The sequence below is a fragment of the Gavialis gangeticus genome, unplaced genomic scaffold (genome assembly GCF_001723915.1).
Source record: "Gavialis gangeticus isolate Ggan-Ray unplaced genomic scaffold, GavGan_comp1, whole genome shotgun sequence".
In the NCBI taxonomy this organism is placed as follows: Eukaryota; Metazoa; Chordata; order Crocodylia; family Gavialidae; genus Gavialis; species Gavialis gangeticus.
In genome coordinates, this window is record NW_017728996.1 from 33,363,956 (window position 1) to 33,382,921 (window position 18,966).

The window sequence follows — 18,966 nt, forward strand, 5'->3', positions numbered from 1 at the left end:
GGGGGGGGGGGGGGGGGGATGGTGTTTTCTTAAACATGTGCAAGCAGCCACTATGGCTAACTCTTACCACTCTTGTTCCACTGCAGGGCTGGGAAGAAGGCAGTAGCTACATGATTGTATATCAGGCAATATGATATCAACAGCACTGTCTTGACTTTAGCACAGAAGCAAATGGCAAATGCCCAAATGTATTTATCCCTGTATGTTTGTAATTTAGCACGTTTCTTTGGTAACATAGCCAGATTTTTAAGGTATTTAGGTGCTTAAAGATACAGATAGGTGGATATTAAGTTTTCAAAAGTGTTGAGTCTAGCAGAAGTACTAGCATTCCTGAGAACTCTCCTGGAAACCTGTCTAAATCTTTAAATGCCCAAATAATTCTAAACACCTTGCCTTAATAGATCAGTCTCCTGGAGAATGCTCAGGTCTCTTTAGTGCATTGCCCTGTTGTAAATAAGCAAATCTTCATACTCAGTATCAATATGTGGGATATCAACGGTAATTTTTCTCTTGTTACAGAGAGGAACCTAAACCCCAAAGCAGCCTGCCTTAAGAGAAGGGAAGAAGAAAAAGTTTCTGCCGTATCGGCAGAGCCACCAACACCACACCCAGGAAGCCACCCTGGGCTTAGTGAAACTACCAACCCTATGGGTCATATGTGAACACCAGCCAGGTATGTCTCTCGTCTGTACAGAAGACCCCCTCCCCGTCAGTGGTTTTACTGGCTGTAACTTGTTTTGGTGACTGAAGTTTGAAAGCCAGCAGACACAAATGTGTATTATTTTCAGTAAGTGGAGTTGCCATTGGAACAAACTGCTAGATAAACCAAAAGTACTCAGTATTTTCAGTGCCCTTGCTTTATGAAAATCATAATGCTCATGGCCAGCTCCATAGTATTTATTTCTACCTACCACTTGCACTGCATTTTATAAAGACATGAAATTGCATTTTAGAAATACTGTGCATAGAATTTGTTTCACAGTTTCTGTTCACTTCAGCTAAAGGTGTTCTGGTATCTTGGAACCTTAAGAAAGTATACTTGCAGCCGAGTCTGGAGGAACCGGTTCCCCTGTGCTGGGCTGCATGCTCACTGGTCAGGTTGCCAGTGGGCAGGGAACCAAGTTTAAGGGTTAGGTCGTGATGCCCGGCTTCCCACACCAATAGTCACGCAGTTGGGATCAGAGGAATTTTATGCCTGATCCCAAACCTGCCATGCAAGTTTGGAGATTATATTAACATCTTCCAGGAGCCATATGTAGCACTAAACACTACTCTGGCTACATCTAAGCAGTGCAGGATGGTGCTGTGTTGAGACATTCCACCTTAGCTGTGCTCATGCTGGTGCCTGTGCCAGAAGCAATGTAGCAACACTTGTGGGGGGGGCAGTAAGCTCATTGAGGCTTAGAGCATACTGTGCCATGCGCAGCACTGCACTGAAACAACTGCACCACTTACAGTTGGGAGGCCCCAGTGAAGAATGTCTCAGTTCACATTGCTCTCACTGTAGAGGCCACCCTTTGTGTCCCTTTAGTTTTCATTCATTTCTTACCAGTATGATAGTCCATTGATTTACAGGACAGCCTCTATGATGAATGTCCAATTTTTGGTAGGAAAATGTTAGCTATACATTCTCAGTAAGTAGAAATCAACCCATTGATTATTTTTAAACCAGCTCTAATATTGCAGAGACTTATGGCTTCCTCTTCCAAAAAATATGTAAATATCATAATGTTCCTGATCACAGGAACTCAGTCAGTGCCCTTCTCAAAAGAATAAGCTCTTAACAGATTGTCCGCTTGCCACTTTGTCTACTTGCCTGTAGTTCCTATATTCTGGAAAGTCTGAAACAATTGTGTGTGTAAAGATGTATAACATGTAATGGTCGTATCCTTCTAAAGCAAACAAGCTTAATAAGCATTGAACAAGAAAGAATGGTGCACTCTTCCTTTTTTTTTTTAAAGCAAAGCTGGTTTCTGTGTCATGATTAGCAGTCTTACTGCAGACATAACATGACTCTTTTCAGTGTTGCAATTAAAATAGATTTGATGGCTTAGTCCAATTCCTGGTAAATATTAGGGGTGTGCAAAGTGGGCCCTATTCGATTCAGATTCAGCCTGAATTGGACAGTGATTCAGTTTATTGATTTGGATCACTGTCCCTAATTCGATTCACCAAATCCAAATCTGAAGATTCGATGTTGATTCGGAGAATCAGCGATTTGGACATGGACACAGCTTTAAATTTTGTTTTCTACATACCTCAAGGTACCAGCACGGCTCATGAATGCTGCAATGCTGGGATGGATGGAGCATCCCACAGGAGCACGGGGACCCCCCCACATGCTTGGCGGCGAACCTGGAAGTGGACCAGAAGTAATTCTAGTCTACTTCTGGGTTTGCTGGGGGCACAGTGGTGGTCCCCCTCCAGCTCGGCAGTCAGCTGCAGGGAGACCTCGGGTGTTCCCCCAGACCCCCGAGGCATTAGTTGCTGAACCGAGGGGGGCACAGGGGAGGCCCCCAGCACTCTCTCCAACAGACCCGAAAGTGGACCACACGTGCTTCTGGTCCACTTCTGGGTGTGCTGTCGAGCGTGCTCTGGAGCCCCCCCGCGCTTCTGTGAGACACTCCATGCGCCCCAGCGTTGCGGCATTCACAAACCACCTGCTACCTAGAGGTATGTAGAAAAAACATTTAAAGTTGTGTCTACGTCCAAATCGTTGAATCTTTCCGAATCGCTCCAAATTGATTCGGGGGGTTCCGATTTGATTCAGAAATATTAAAGGGTCCTCTGATTTGATTAGGATTCAGAGATATGGCCACCGAATCAGGCCGAATCTCCGCCAAATCAAATCGGGGACTGAAGCTTCGCATAGCCCTAGTAAATATCCACATAACAAGAATGCCCAACCTAACTGGCATTTTAGTTGTCAGTCTCTTCAGAGAATAGGTGTGGAGACTGAGCTATATTGTCATCCTGCCAAGAGATAGCTTTCCCAGGGTAGTTTTGCTGGCCATGTCATTCTAGTAGAATATTGTTTACAGTATTGCTGGATGTGAACAAGGAAGATAGGACTCAAGGGCTCCTCGGTTTGATAATTTCATTCACGTTAAATTCAATTAAATTGCCATTAGTGATAGCCCCAATCTTTGCAGTAGTTTTGATGTTAGTTTTTCCTTAATTCTTGAACTAATAGAATTTTTTTTTCTCCCAAACTTTTATGCCAGAATTCCAGAATTATGGTAGGATATATAGAAGGTGACCTTTCTTCACAAGGACACAGACAACTAACATTATATGAAGACACAAATCTGACAGGAGAAAACACTTGAAGCAAGAAACCCAAATGCAATCTTATGATCAAAGCTACTGGTCAACACCTGCATCAGAAGTGAAGATACAAAGATCTTCAGATAGAATTTCAGCCCATGAAATACTCTGAACATATCATTCTGTTGCAAGCAGCGTGTCGCTTCTGCACAATCAGAGACTGTTGTGATCTCTCCACTCGTTGTGGAAGTTGCCTTGTGCCTAAACTGAATTGACAAATGCATTGTAACTACAAATTTTATTTATTGTTATGGAACTGTAAAGGTCTACATATAAAGGGAAAAGTTAACATGTTGAAAGCTGATAGAATTTCAGCTGATGCCAGCATTTGTTAAAGCTGTTCACATTCAGAGAACAAAGCCGCGACAACCGTTGACCCTTAGCATTCCCAGCATACCTATTAGTGTCTTAAAAAAGGAAGGGAAAAGTCTTTTGTTGTCCTTTCCTTTCCTTTTGCCATATGACTAGTGTTTTCCACGCAATAGGAAAATATTCCTTGGTATAGCTTTTTATATTATTTTTGGTCTCTGTTAATCTGAACAGTTATGGTCATAGTTACTCTCCCGTACCAAGCTCCATGCTTCAAGCCAATAGAAAGTCTGGTGAAGACTACAGACAGGAGCAAAACTATGACCATAACATTGTTTGGATTTAAAAAGTGGTATTTTTTTCCCTCAGACTTTCCTCAAACATGTTTATTTCTAATTATTAAAACCTTTTTAGGCTTCTAGGCTTCATAGTAAAGCTTGTAACGTGAAGTGTAAATTGGGTGGGGAGAATCTACTTTGTTAGAGTTGCTTTGTTTTCCAAGCAGTAAGTACTACATCTAGTACATGTAAAGTGTTAGCTGTACGTAAGCACAAAATGCATCAAAATACAAAGGAGATTTTTCAGGCTGTAATTATGGTGAATAGTAAAATCCTAGATTCACCATGGCAGGTAGTGTGATGAATTAACCACAAGCTGTGGTGGGCTAATTACATAATGGAATAAAAGAGCAATGGTCACCAATCTTTTTTATTGTATACATTAATTATCTTGTTATTTTTGTATGGCTTGTCAGTGAGAGAATTCAGAGTATAAATTGGTTACAAACAAGCCACCCCTTCCCAAGCCATATAAGCATTAAACCATTTAATGTTGCTCCACCTGAACAGTGTCCAAAAGTATTCCTTTGTCACAAACGGTGAGATGGTTAAATCCCTTTGAACTTCCATGGAAACTGTCTTCCACTGCAAAGACCATGGGAGTAAATTATCAAGCCAAGGTTGTCTTAGCTGTTGTTTGTATATTGCCTCTTTATCTGTGGCAATCAGTTCACAAATAAAAAAGGAACAAAGCAATTAATAATTTTGTTAATTTGAAAGAACAAAAAATGGGTTGTTAAACAGACTAATGAATTTAAGATCACGTTTTGGATGGTTCCTAACAAACCAGTTATTTGTGAAATTAGTGGACTCATTTCTATTGCTTTAATTTGCATATATCATCAAATAACATCTGACTATATCTGTGGCCTTGTTCTTCATTTCAGTGTTTATCAGCTAAACAAATTTGTTGCTTATGAGGTGTGAAAGTGATCATGTGCCACTGCCTGGCCTTTTTCCTTCTAAGCTTGTTGTCTTTTTGGCTATATTAGACTTTGCAGTATGCCCAGAAGCTTTCCTTCATAAAATAGAAAGAAAAAAACATTTGGCTTATTTTTCACTGTAGCTAGTCTTTTATACAATAATCTTGTAAGAAAATTTCTTGAATTCTAAATATTACTCTTTCTAGATTTTTGAAATCGAAAAAGTTTTCAGTAAAAAGTTTCTTACTTTATTTTACTATATTAGGTAGTAAAAATGTAGGGTTATTTACCATAACCTGTTCATTAATATCAGAAATTTACAATAGCATTGTAAGACCATAGTAGGGTTCTAGCATACCGTGTAGTACCTATGGAGTATTGTAAGAGCTAATTGTCCGAGATGAATTGCTTCTCATCTTGTTCTCCAGTTTCCATTGTTGGTTTATTGCAGATTTGTACCCTGTGTCAAATTTCAAGGTATTGCTGATAAACCTTTTCAACCAGCAGCAAGAAGTTCAAAAATTTTTCTGTCAGTGTAACAGAAAACACTATGTATATAACATTTATGTAGCAATAAATGTGCCATCTTTTTTAACATGGTAAATCAGTGAGTTTTTTTTTAATTTCTCTCATCACAGATTATGTGTTGCTTGAAAACCCATGGCATCACAGCTTCTCTGGTTACTTGCCTAAGAAGTGCACAGAATTTAAAAACAAGGCATTCATTCCCCCGCTTTTTTTTCCAGTGACACACCGGAGATCCACCACTTCGAGTCTGCTCCCCACGTGAGCTGAGGTGAACTGCACTGCATCACGTGGAAAATGGCAGTGGTGCACTTCTGAACTAAAGCACCTCTGAGGTGTTTTAGTTCAAAAGTGCACTCCCACCATTTTCTTAATGCTGCCGTGCATTTTGCTTCTTATAAAACTACCTGTATCGCAGCACTGGGTGCTTCTCAAAGTGCCCGGCACTGCAACACATGCATGTGTAAAAATGCCCACACTGCTTAAATTGGAGACGTAAAATGGGCTTTTTGCTACTCTCAAAGCTGGTGTCAAAACCCTTCTTGAGTTCAGCCAAGCATAGAGTTGCACAGGAAAATTTTAAGTGGGCAGCAACAAAAATGCTACTACATACCTATAGTTTGTACCTGTACCTTCATGCATTATGATTAAGAATTTGTTAGGATACATTTAGCCTGTGTTTCAATTTTAATAAGTACTGAGCCATTCCTGTGCATCTAGAAGAAATACAATATTTCAGATAAAAAGCAAGTTGAGTAAACACACAGGTATACATATAATTTTGCACACAATAGGAAGGAATTATTGTTCTATTTATAATATGCAGCTGTTTAAAACAAAAAACTTGGCCTAATGCAGGAAAGGAGGCTCCATCTATCATGTAAGTAAAATTAGTCTTTCAATGTTACTGTAATTGGCAGTCTTTTTACTAGCCCTGGAATAATGTGGTTATTGATGGATCTGATACCTTCTCCAGCACAGACCCTTTTCTATCCCAGTACACTTTTTCTTGCCCTGGTAGTAATTCTAAATGCAGCCTTCAAGCCCTACTTTATCAGGTAAACCTGCCTTCTTCCAGTCCCATGCCAGAAATGACAAGTGTTGCAGTCTGCAGAGGAAATGAAAACAATACATTTTTTTATTCACTTCTGTCTTTCCAATTCTATTTTTCTACATCTCTGACCTCCTGTTTCCATGAACACACTTCCCCAGTCATAATCATCCATTCATCTCTTTTAGTGATTCATTGCCACCTCCTTCATTTTGTTTCTTCCTTTAAAAGAATTACACATTTGGCTCTTAGGCCATTGAGGGTACAAGATTTATGCTAGCTTATCTTTGTTATACAAAATTCAATTAGAAACTAATGGCCATTAGGGCTGCGTGAACCTTCAGTCCCTGACGCAATTTAGCAAGATTCAGCCTGAATCGGTGGCCAAATCTCTAAATCTGAATCGAATCAGGAGACCCTTTAATCTCTTCAAATCAATTTGGAGGTTCAGACATAGACATAGCTTTAAATGTTTATTTTAGATACCTCTAGGTAGCAGGGGCTTGGGAATGCTGTGATGCAGGGGGGGAATGGAGTGTCCCACAGAAGCACAGGGCACTCCCCAGCACACTCGGCAGCAGACCCAGAAGTTGACCAGAAGCACTTCCAGTCCACTTCTGGGTCCTTCAGGGAGTGCACTGGGCCCTCCCCCCTCCCCACAGCTTGGCGACTGGTGCCTCCTGGGTCTGGCGGGGGGGCACCCAGGGTCCCCCTGCAGCCGATTGCTGAGCTGGGGTGCTCCCCAGCAGCAGACCAGGAGGTGAACCAGAAGCACTTCTGGTCCACTTCCAGGTTCACCGCTGAGCATGTGGGGGGCCCCCCTGCACTCCTGTAGGACACTCCATGCACCCCAGCATTGCAGTGTTCACAAGCCGCGCTGGTACCTCAAGGTACGTAGAAAAAGCGTTTAAAACTGTCTATGTCCGAATCACTGATTCTCTGAATCAGCATTGAATCTTCAGATTCCGATCTGGCTAAATTGAATCAGCGACAGTAATCCAAATCAATTAATCTAATCGCTGTCCTTGATTTGGGCCAAATCCAAATCGAATAGGGCCTGCTTCGCACACACCTAATGGCCATCTAAAACATTGTAGGAAATACATTTTCTGTATTCCCGAACCAGGGAAAGGCTTGAAAATGGACTTGACTTTTCTTCTTCCAGCACTAAGTAGATTCTGTTGAGAAGAGGAGATTACAGACACGCATTCCAGAGGAACAGACTAACCATAAGCAGCATGAAGCTATTACAGAACAAAAATGAGAGTAAAGGTAATGGAGCCTGAAAAACAAAATCTAGGTCCTGGGAGATAAGGTTGTCTCTTGAATTGATAACAATACTTAACTGCTTATATCTGTATATATTGCCTACAGATTTCAAAAGTTTTGCAAGGGAGGAAAAGAATGTTCTTCCCATTTTCCAGATGGAAAACTAGCCTATGCATCCGGAAAACTAGCCTATGCATCCAGAAAACTACGGAAGTGCCCTCTATGAAAGTACCCAAGGAGAGAAAAGAGGAGGTTCTAGTATGTATCAGCAGAGTTAAACTAATATACAGGCATACCTCGGAGATATTGCGGGTTCAGTTCCAGACCACCGCAATAAAGCGAGTCGCACAAATTTTTTGGCTTCTCAGTGCATATAAAAGTTATGTTTACACTATACTGTAGTCTATTAAGTGTGCAATAGCATTATGTCTAAAAAAACAATGTACATACCTTAATTAAAAAATACTTTATTGCTAAAAAATGCTAACCATCATCTGAGCCTTCAGCGAGTCGTAATCTTTTTGCTGGTGGAGGGTCTTGCCTTGATGTTGATGGCTGCTGACTGATCAGGGTGGTGGTTGCTGAAGGTTGGGGTGGCTGTGGCAATTTCTTAAAATAAGACAACAATGAAGGTTGCCACAAACCTTCAATTTGTAAAAAACGCAATATCTGTGAAGCGCAATAAAGCGAAGCGCAATAAAACGAGGTATGCCTGTACCCTGTCCCTGCCTCCCACTAGACTGGATAAAGTTATAAAGATGCTTTATGTATCCCATAAATAAATATAGTAGCATAAGTTTCCTTATATCAGCATTGCTGCATTTACCATTTGGGTAATGGGCGTAATTATTGTAATTTAAGAAACAATTGAAAAACAAAAACCAGAACAAAAATACATTATCCATACTACTGTAATACCAGTAAGACTGAATAGACCAGGTCAGAAGAAAAGAGACTGTGACCTGTCCATGCTAAGATTAGAATCTCCTCATTCTCCGCTATGTACTAGGCATGGTGGTTTAGTACATACTGTATTTACTTGAATATAAGACAACACTGGTTATAAGATGACCTCCCAAAAAGTAGATTCTATATATGGAAAATTTATACATTTGATACCTTTTTTCCAGCTATAGAGTTTAATTACTGGGGGTTTGTCTTGAATTTGTCCTCCTTGCACTGCTACAGCAAGGAAGATAAATATGGGGTGGGGTCTGGCTGCCCCTTTGCCCTCTACCCTCCGAGCTTTTTTCCCCTACAGCACCTCCCACTTTCCTTACTGTCAGACCCTGCCCTCTCTCAGCACGTGGGGCATCTGAACCCCAAGGCCTTTGGGTTTGGGGTGTGCACATAGGACGCCTGCCATGGATTTGGGAGTATCTGAAGTTCCAGGCTGAAGAGTCTGTGAGGTAGGATACTTGCTGGTGGTAGCACCACATAGACTTGAACAATTGCACTCTGCTCAGTCAACAGAATTTGGAACTGATTTGGCTGATTTGGCCCAAGACTTTAAAAAAAAAAAAAAAAAAAAATTGTATGCAACGTAGTAGTTTACTACACAGCAGCCAAAATTATAACAGTTGGAAAAGCGGTCTCAAAATGAGGGGTATGGCTGACTACAGCAAACAGACCTGACAGAAAATCAACTTAGAGCTAGAAATACTAGGGTTTGGGTAACTTCAGGTGAACCAAAACAAGTAAAACTTCTTAAAATAAGAATTGGAGAACAGTTGGTGAGGTTCTAAAGAAAGATCCAGAACTTCCTTAATATTGCTGCCCAAATTCCAACAAAAGGGGGTGAACTGTAATAAGTGGCACAGTAATTGCTACTTAGAATGACTGTAAGGACCAGGAAACATTTCTGGATGCAAATATTAACGAAGTCAATATTGATGGGTATGAGTTCTCATTACTCCTGGAGTTCAGAAGAAAAGTATGGAACGTTTTATTAATTATAATTTATATTGCTGGAGAAAATATTCCCTCTGTTTTATTCCCAGTAAAGCTCTGGGTGATGTGTTAAGAAACAATCTATTTGTTTTGGAGCTTCAGTATAACAATGCAGCTACGAAGTAAAATGTAGGAGGAAACACACTGGGCACGTCCAGATAATTGCATACGTGTGGTTTGCAGCACTGCAAACCACGCGCACCACACATGCAGGTGTTGGCTGCACTGCTAATTTATAACACAGCAGGTTTTTTTTGGCACCAGGAGATCTCAGTATCAAAAAAATGCACAGCAGAAAAAAGCAGGGTGGCTCATGTGGCTGCAGCATGTGCTGCCTGAAACTGGAGCCTGGCTCCCAAAACCCATGCTCTGGCTCCTGGCCAGGCTCCACGCACCCAGAATTTTGCTGCTGGAGCCCTGGGAGGCCTCCAAGGTCCCTGGTAATAAGTCTGCTGGGGCCAACCCAAATGCTGGCACCAGCCTCCCCTACCCCACACAGGGCAACATGCCATGCACCAGAGCTTGCGTGCAGGGGTGTTCCCTGGGGACAGATAGCAGCCGCGCCTAGTTATTGTACTGCTACTTGTCCCTGAGGAATGCCCCTGCACATGTGCTCTGGCACACGGCAAGTTGCCTTGGGTCTGGTAGGAGAGGTTGGTGCCAGCATCTGGGTTGGCCCCAGCAGTCTGTCCTGGGGGCCTCCTGGGGCTGCAGTGGCAGCAGTCTGGAAGCATGGAGCCTGGCCAGGAGCCAGAGTGTGGCTCTGGCCCCAGGCTCTGGTTTCAGGCTGTGCACACTGCAGCCATGTGTGCCGCCCCACTTTTTTTTTAACCATTTTTTTTTAGCTACTGGGATTTCCCAGTATCTAATTGTCGCTCCGCACTGCAAATATGCAGTAGAGAGAACCCTTTCCACATGTGCTGCGTGCATTTTGCAGCACTGCAAAAGCCTTGGAGGTGCTGCAAAGTGCATATATGCACCTGTCTGGAACACCCATTGACAGCAAGTGAAGTTGGCAAAAAAATGCTTGTAATAAAACTAAAAAATAAGGAAAATATATGGTAGGACTGATATTTCTAGGTAGCAATTTGCTAAAAAGAATTCTGCTTTTTTCTTGGTTGGTTAGTTATCAATTTACTGAATTTTCCTTTCATTTCTATTCTGGCATTCTCCAGGTCTTACTCAGCAAATAGGCAGATATAGTACTTTACTAAATCGTTTACCTTAATAAATGTAAGTGTGGGGAGCTTTATACTCCTGGAGTTCTGAATCATTCAATCTGTCCTGTGTCTCTGCTCTTTCCCTCTTCTATCCCCCAGCACCCAGCAAGAAGAACTGACCATTGCAGAGTTCTTTCCTACTCTCATGTGACAGTAACATGAATGAATCACTACAGAGCTCGGCAAAATCATTCCTCCAAAGATAATAGATGAAATATGCAGAGCTGAAAAGACAAGAGATGAACCTTCAGGACTGGTTTTATGCAATTAAAGGGTCAAACAAAAAATACCAAAAGCTAATAAGATTATTGCTCAGCCTCTTCCTTCTCCACACTGGTAGCTTAGCAGAGCCCAATCTCCTTTAGAGTCTCATTTAACTCATTAGATAACCAGAAGTCACCACTTGCTCTAATATAGCTGGTTGTTGAAAGTGGAAGGATGAATCATCCAAAAACAGTGACTTGTTTCACTCTAAAGCCTCCATCCATCCCTTACTTCAAGGAATCAGGCAGCTGATCTGTGACCTGGCTGAATTACGGGCTATGTTTATTGCTCCTTAAATTACGTTTTTGTTTTCTGGCTTCCCCATTTCATTTTAAAATACACCTTTCAGAACAAGCTCTGATATGCACCACATGTAAATGCAACTTACTTTTGTCCCTCCTGTTTCCAGTTTTAGCTTTGTAGATTGCTGTAGGCAATTTCTGCACTTTTCCACTCCTCTAGGTGTAGCTAAGATTATATCTCTCACCCTTGGGACAACCACTGCATAATTTGTCCCATTACCTGGTAAACTCTTTGAGACCGGAGCGGTATCTACTTAAGTTTGTTATTTATTCATATTGTAATTGTGCTCAAACCAAACACATACTAAACCTTACCATGCTGGGCCAACCCAGAACAAGAAGCCCCAGAGACCTAGCAGCCTAAAGTGTCTCTACTCTAAAAAGTTGCACAGATATAACTTAACATGCAAATTTAAACCAAGATGCGTATACCAGGATTACACTGTGTGTGGACATAATTACAGAATGATGAAGTGGTTGGTTTTTTGGTTTAGTTTGTTTCTTTGGAATGTGTTTAAGTCTGAAGAAAGCCTCTCAATCTGCAGTGAGTGAGTCCACATGAAGAATTAGAGCAATTTAACTATACCAGTATAGGTACATTTGCATAACTGGCAAATCTTCCTCACGTAGAAGTGCTCAGTATAATATTAGAAATAGCAAGTGGATACAGATTGAAAAGAGAGCAAAAGGAAATTGTGCAGCAGTGCTAATCAGAAAAACAGCCTGTGGTGTGAGGATATCGGCTCTCAACAGCAAGTTTTCTGCAGGGAACATAGAAGAGTTTTAAGAAAGGATCTGAAAGCTAGCAAAGAAGTGGCTTTGTGGATGCCTTACAGGAGTTCATCCCAAACATGAGGAGCAACAGGACAAGAGAATGAAAGTGTGATTTGAAAATGCCATGTATTGAATATAAAGACTAGCACCATGTTGCAGAAGGCAGCAGGAATTATTACAGCTGCATGGCTGTGGGGAGGAAAGGCGCCACTAAGGACCTTGAAAGTAAAGACAAGTAATCTATGTAGGAAAAGGTGAAGCCAGTGGATGGGTGCAAAGAAAGGGTGTTACAGTCAGCTTGCAGAGCTAGAGAAACTACCTTTGTGGTCTAAAGGGAAAGACAAAACTGCCTGTAACAACACCAGAGAAAATGATGTTGTACTAGTTATTTATGTAGGGATGAGGTTTGGGTTGTCTGATTGGATAAGGAAAGCCTCATCCTAGAAATGCTTTTAGGGTTGTATTTGTATGGCACCTTGCACAACAGAACAATGGCAACATAAATAAGAATATACCTGTACTATAAAATAGTAATTGAAGTATGTTACTCACCCAATGGTACTAGAGAAACTGAAATAAATTAACTTACTATCAGTTCAAGGTGCCTGGGCTCCATTTCCATCTTAAGGTGTTAACACATTTAATGAAGTGTCCATTTACATGACTAATGAAATGTAATGCTTTTACGTGATTATTCCTTTCCCAGCAAGTAAGAATTTCAAATGACGCTATTATAAATTGGAAGTAAAACAAAGTGCAAGAATGCTAAAAACAAAAATCCATAGAAGGTAATGAGCTGCAAAAGAAAAGCATATTAACCTCTTCACCATTCCTTCAAGCAAACTGTTTATTGACGTGGTGTTTTACACAAGCCACTGTTCTATCTTTTACTTAGTTCAAGCTGTGTCTGCTTCTTTCCAAGAGCTGAGGAAAGGAACTTTGTGCCTGAAAACTTGTCTAAATCTCTCCCAGCTATGTAGTTGTACCAATAAAAGATATCACCCACAAAAATCCTTGCCTCTCACAAGTTTTCTGAGTCATTACAGCAACAACATCATTCCAACGCTATTATGCTTAGTGTCTGTCACTATCTAAGCTAGACAGCCATTTTCTCCTTGCAAAGTAATGTAGCAAATGTGTCAATAAAGATCCCATTCTTAGATTTTCATGACTATATAGAGAGCTAATCCACTGATAAATTCAAACAAAGGGAGAGGGGAGCAAATCATAGGAAAGGGCATAGCTGAAACAGAAGTGACACATGGAGTTCGTTTAAAAAAATTATAGCTCACTATTTCTTTTGCTTGTATGTCTGACACATGAAGGATAACTAGGTAGGAATAGCCAGGGCTGCACAGATCACCCTAATTCTGCAGTTTGTTAACTTCTGAATGCTTGGCTTTGCAACCTCATTGTTGTTTTAAAGGAGATTTTGTGTGTAATTTCAGAGGTTTTCCTGAAAAAACAAATTCCTTTCTATGGAATCATCCAGCCACCCACCTGGGTCATCAGCAAGACTGAAGCTCGGTTCCCAGTGCACTGGGATATAAGCACTGTAAGCAATTGAGAGTTATGCAATGGAAGCTGTGTACATAGCAGTGCTGCCTTTGTAGTCTGCGCTGACAAGAATCCCATGCCAACAAAAAGATTACTTCTAGCTATTTGATACAATCAAGCTGTTCCCGTTATTAGACCAGGTAACTGACTGCTCCTCTTGTTACAAGCATCTTTCTTCCTTTTCCTTCCCTTGGTTGGACACGACCACTTCAGGCATCTTGTCATGCTTTATATCCTCCACACTTCGGGGCAGAGACCTTGCCAGTCTTTCTGCTTGTTCAGCCCTTACCACAGCAGGGCCACAACCCATAGCCAACCTGGCCCTACTGCTGCGCCAATGATTACAGCACATTTTATGAATGTTTGTTGGAGATGTGTAAGACTTTATTACAGCACATTTATTTTGTTTATTTCAAATTAATTTTTAATGTTTTAAATAATTTTTAAAATCCACATGGAGCCATAAGAATTATGTTTGAATGCATTTAAGCCTAGGCTCAAATTGATGCATAATAACCAAATGATTCTTTTCTTACGACCGTCCTCTGTGTACTAATTAGCTAGAGTAATATTTGTTTTCCTTGCATTGTAAAAATTCCCTGTCCCCCTAAGACTCCCAATTCTGAAAACACGTATGCATAGACTTATACTTAGACAGCACATCGGTAGACCCACTGAGTACAATGGAACCTCTCATCTGCTTTGAATTAGGGAGATGTTATGTCTTTGCACATCTGATCCCTGTATGTTTTCTCCATTGGTGATAGAGGCGGACATGTCTAGTGGGGGAAGGACATTGCCATGTGAACTGGAGGAAAAGACTAACATAATATTTGGGGGAGATCTGCTGCTCCACTCGAAGTGTAAGCAGTGTTTAGGGGGAGACAGCAGAGGGTCAGTGATCTTCTAGGCTGCTTTAGAGACATTTATTTTAAAACAATCAGGAAGAAGCTGAGTGGGTGGTATGAAATAAGGGGAACTGTGAAGACCAAATGTTTAACTGTAATCATCTGTAAACAGAGTGATAGTAAGTAAATAGTTTCTCTGAATGGAGTAATTAACAGGCTCATGTGAAGAGATGGAAGAGGAGATGGATTCTTGTTCACCAGACTTCAAAGGGCAGGCTGGACAGTGAAGAATTAAGCAGCTCCCAAGGAGGCGACACAGCTGAATGTGCATAAGCCAAGGGCTGTTTAAAATGTCCGGCGAAGGTGGTGTGTAACAGAACAGCAAACCAAACAGCAACCTACCCTGCTGGAAAGAACGGCAGAAGTGCAGCTGCTGGACAGAAATGCAGGCCATCCTCCATTTGGGGTTCATGGCAGAGCAGACAGGGTCTGAGGCATGCTCAAACCTCGTAAGAGAGCAGAGTACGCAAGTTGGTCTTTGCTTTTACAGCTCAAAATAAGATCTAAAAACAGATCAGAAGCAACTGAGGTGAGTAGGATAAAAAGTAATCATGTCTGTTGTTTCTAGTACAAGCTGAAATCCTTCAGCAAGGAGGAGCAGGATTTACAGACTCCCAAACTCTTTTCAAGGCTCCTCCATAAATTGCTGTAATAATTGACTCGTCTATAACATGTGCACTTGGATCGAAATGGTTATTTGAATTCAGAGTTCTAGAAAGGAGCGTTTTCCAGGCGGGCCCACTTAGCAAACACTCTGCTGGTCAGATGAAATGGAAAAGAACTGCAAGTCAGGAAGGAAGGAAACAATCTTTGTTTGTCTCCCAACCAAAGAACTCACACAAGGTTGAAGAGGACAAATCGGAGAACCTGAGGTAAAGCAGCTTGAGAGTCCCAGTGCTCTGGGTGGTCTTTGCTGTTAAATTCGATTAGTGTCATCTGCAAAGAATGTTTTCCTTCAAAACCTGGCTGCAACTGGGGTAAGATAAAGTTTCCCAACACGTCGCATCTACAGTTTAGCATAAGCAGAGCACAGTTGTTAGAATGTGATTTTTTTAAAGTGATTTAAGGTTGCAAACTTAGGACTTGTTCCCCAAACTTAGAGATTAGGGACACAGTCTGGCCTTATGTGAGTTTCTTGGCACGAAGGGGTGTACGTTTGTGCTGGAATAGTAGCTTTAACTTGGACGTGAACTGTATTTCTGCTAGAGCTCTATACTGTGTTTCTGAAGAAGCAAAAAAATAAATAAATCTGTGAGATAAAACACGCTGACCCTGTCCACTGATACTTGCTGTCATGCCCAGAAGCTCCTTCTGAGGCCCAACATACAATGTATGGGTCTGGGAATTTTGATGCTGCCTGAGCAAGATGTCCCAGTTGGGCCTTTGCTCTGTTTGCCAGATATGTACCTCCAGCAGGAACATGGATGGAATAACCCTTGCTCCACTCAAGCATAGGAACTTCAGCTGTGATACTCCCTGGGGTAGAGGAGGCTCTTGAGGTGCATCCCATCAGTCCTGTGTACAGCATGGCCCTAGAGGAACGAGGCAATTGCCCATTACTAACCCTCAATTGTCCCTCCCACAGAGAGAGTAACTGGTTTGCTTAACTGCTTAACCACAACTGTTTAACCACATATTGCATAGTGATTCCATCTCGTCTCCTACAGTTTTAAATCAAAGATGGACTTGTTCTTACAGATCCAGAATAAACACATTAGTCATCTTACCTGGTCTATTTGTCCCAGTTCCACTAGCAGTTTTCCCAGAAATAGGCAGTGTATGACTAACAGCATTTCTTTGGGGTTGGACATTCCAAGGTTGTCTATTCAAGGGAGGAAATGTTGTATTTCAGCAACTTAGAGACGTTGGCTGCAGTTTCTGAAGAGAATGGAACTGCAGTCAGCCTTTCAAAATCCTCATAGGCATGGATGAAAAACAGAAATAATTTTAGACTGTGTGTCTGAAAGGTCAGTGAAGCAATGTTCTTTCCTGGAACACAATGGCATTTTCCTTAGTGACCCCACTTTCCAGTCCAGTGGAGATAAAGCATATTATACAGGAGATCTACTTCACCTTTCGAGAAAGGATACTGCCACTACTATTCTTTAGAAAACCTCTCCCATCAACTAATGCAACTACACCTGTCCTTCACTTTCCCAAGGGCATGGACTTACTGCGCAGCAAAGTAGGGCAGGGCTTTACTGTACGTTAGCTGCTCTGCAGTACTTCCCACATGCACACTGTTACGCTGTGGTAAGAGGAAACTACCCCGCAGGACCTAGGTCCTCAATGAAAAAGGATTCAGGTACTGCCGGTTAGTTTCCCCTTCCCACTGGGTTACATCATGAACATAAGCTCCATGGAGTAATTTACACAGTAAAGCCCTGTTCCCTTCTATCCCAGGGTAAGTTGTTCTTATTCCAATATTAAATTATGTATAAGATGCATCTGTCATGCAGCTTAAGACGTTAAAGGAAAACTGAGCAGGGTCTTGGGCTCATGGTTATGGCACTGGTTTGGGCCTCAGAAATTTCAAGTGCAATTCTGGCTCTGCCACCGACTTACTGTGTGACCTTAGGCAGTCATTTAACATCTTTGCTGCTGTCATCTGTAGAATATGGATAATAACCCTTTCTCTGTCTTTTCTATTTAGACTAGAATGTCAGCTGGAAAGGGATCATTTTTCACTATATGGCTTCTTGCATAACTGGGACTTGAATTCGTTACTACCCTAACAGAAATAGATAGTAATAATGGAGGACAAATGCCTTTTTCCCCAGCACTTTCTGTCAACCAACCCAAACTAACTTTAAATTATCTAGCCCTGGTAACCACAGTGTAGGTGCCAGCAGATTGTAAAACCGTCCAGAGATCCCACCATGGTAAACATACAGACAACTAACTTGGGCTGAACTCCATCTTGCTTTAGCAACATTGCTATCACCACCTGAGTATGTTTGCATAAGCTGCAGTCATACCTTGGCACTGAAGGGTGGACGTATTTATGTTTCTCAGCAGCCAAATTAACCTCCCCTGACAGACGCAGTACTGATGCTCTTGGCAGTTCCTCCCAGGCTGAATTATCAATTGGAATACAAGTTGGATCAAGCATCTTTTTACACTGCTCTTGTTCTGACTGGGAGATGCACAGGGTTGTAAGGATGTTCACATGGCATTTCACCTTGAGTCTGACACAGCTTCCCCTGGAGCCCCTGCAGTTGTCATTGACTTAGATAGAAGCAGGCTTGAGCACTTTATCATGAAGTTTACTGTCCCCTGCAAGTTTGATTTCCATGTGATATACCTGGAAGCTTTCAATTATCACTGTGCCTGTTGACATGGGAAATTGACAAACTGTTATCTCTGTGAGCTTGTCAAATTAAGATTGGTTCCTTCAGATCATGATTAAATTTATGCTGAGCAAGGTTGCTATTGAGTTCCTTATGTTTGATCATAATTTGGTGGAGCTTTTATTTTAATCTCTCCTGTTCCTTTCCCCATCTGATAACCCACTTCTCCTGGCAGAGGGATGCAGCCTGTGTGTTTGCCTTTGCAGAAACCACTGATCTTGCTAGATCTTCCTTTTGTTTTACTCTTTGCCCTCTGCCATTTAGACGACTACTTCCTTTGTAATGGCTGGGGCGGCAGAGACATCTCATAAATTTGTTCTCTGAATTTGAGGGTTGAACCGATAGAAATTTTTGGGGCCAATACCAATGTCCATTGGTGACACATAGGGGGTGCACGCAGGTGCACATGCACCCCCCGAGATTGGCAGTGCATCCCCTGCGCAAAGCGCTGCCAGCAGTGCCAGTGGCACCTGTGGGTGGTCGCCTCTTGCCAGTCCCCCCTTGATGCTGACACTGCTAGGAGTGTCTGTGGGCGGTCCCCGATCAGTGTTGGCCACTGCCAGTGGTGTCTGCAGGTGGTCGCCAACTGCTGGTTGGCGCTCGCTGCCCCTGCTCCACCGCCAACACCACCACAGCCGCCTGCGGGAACTCCCCACTTGGCCCGTCCCCGCTGCTGACACCGCCGCAGCTGCCTGCAAGAGCTCCCCGCTCACTGCCACCACACCCCTGGTGCTGTGCCCCCTCAGCCTCCAGGGGCATGCATCATTCAAGCCGATGGCCGACTTTTAATGAGCCATATCAGCCAATACCAATCCGATTGCCAATATGAAGGTCTGGCTGGTAAGTCTGTTGTGGGGGAAGAGGTGAGGGGGAGGGAAGGAGCATGGGAGGCAGATCGA

At 42.2% G+C, this 18,966-nt stretch overlaps 1 protein-coding gene and 1 long non-coding RNA gene across 13 annotated transcripts in view; one reads left to right on the forward strand and one right to left on the reverse strand.

Annotated features, from left to right (window-relative positions):
- The window catches only part of TCF12 (transcription factor 12), a 407,201-nt gene extending 401,709 nt beyond the window's left edge, over nucleotides 1-5,492 (forward strand). For all 12 annotated transcript variants that reach the window (XM_019504280.1, XM_019504282.1, XM_019504281.1 and 9 more), the window contains 2 exons: nucleotides 520-673; nucleotides 3,225-5,492. In XM_019504280.1, coding sequence (XP_019359825.1) covers nucleotides 520-662 — 143 coding nt within the window. In that variant the 3' untranslated portion in view covers nucleotides 663-673; nucleotides 3,225-5,492. The remainder of the gene's footprint in view (nucleotides 1-519; nucleotides 674-3,224) is intronic.
- Nucleotides 1,491-18,561, reverse strand: LOC109288642. Its single transcript, XR_002095200.1, has 3 exons — nucleotides 18,432-18,561; nucleotides 14,500-14,506; nucleotides 1,491-1,501 (listed from the first exon to the last, which is right to left on the reverse strand). It is a non-coding gene; the product is annotated as an uncharacterized LOC109288642 (long non-coding RNA).
- Nucleotides 18,562-18,966: the final 405 nt, after the last annotated feature.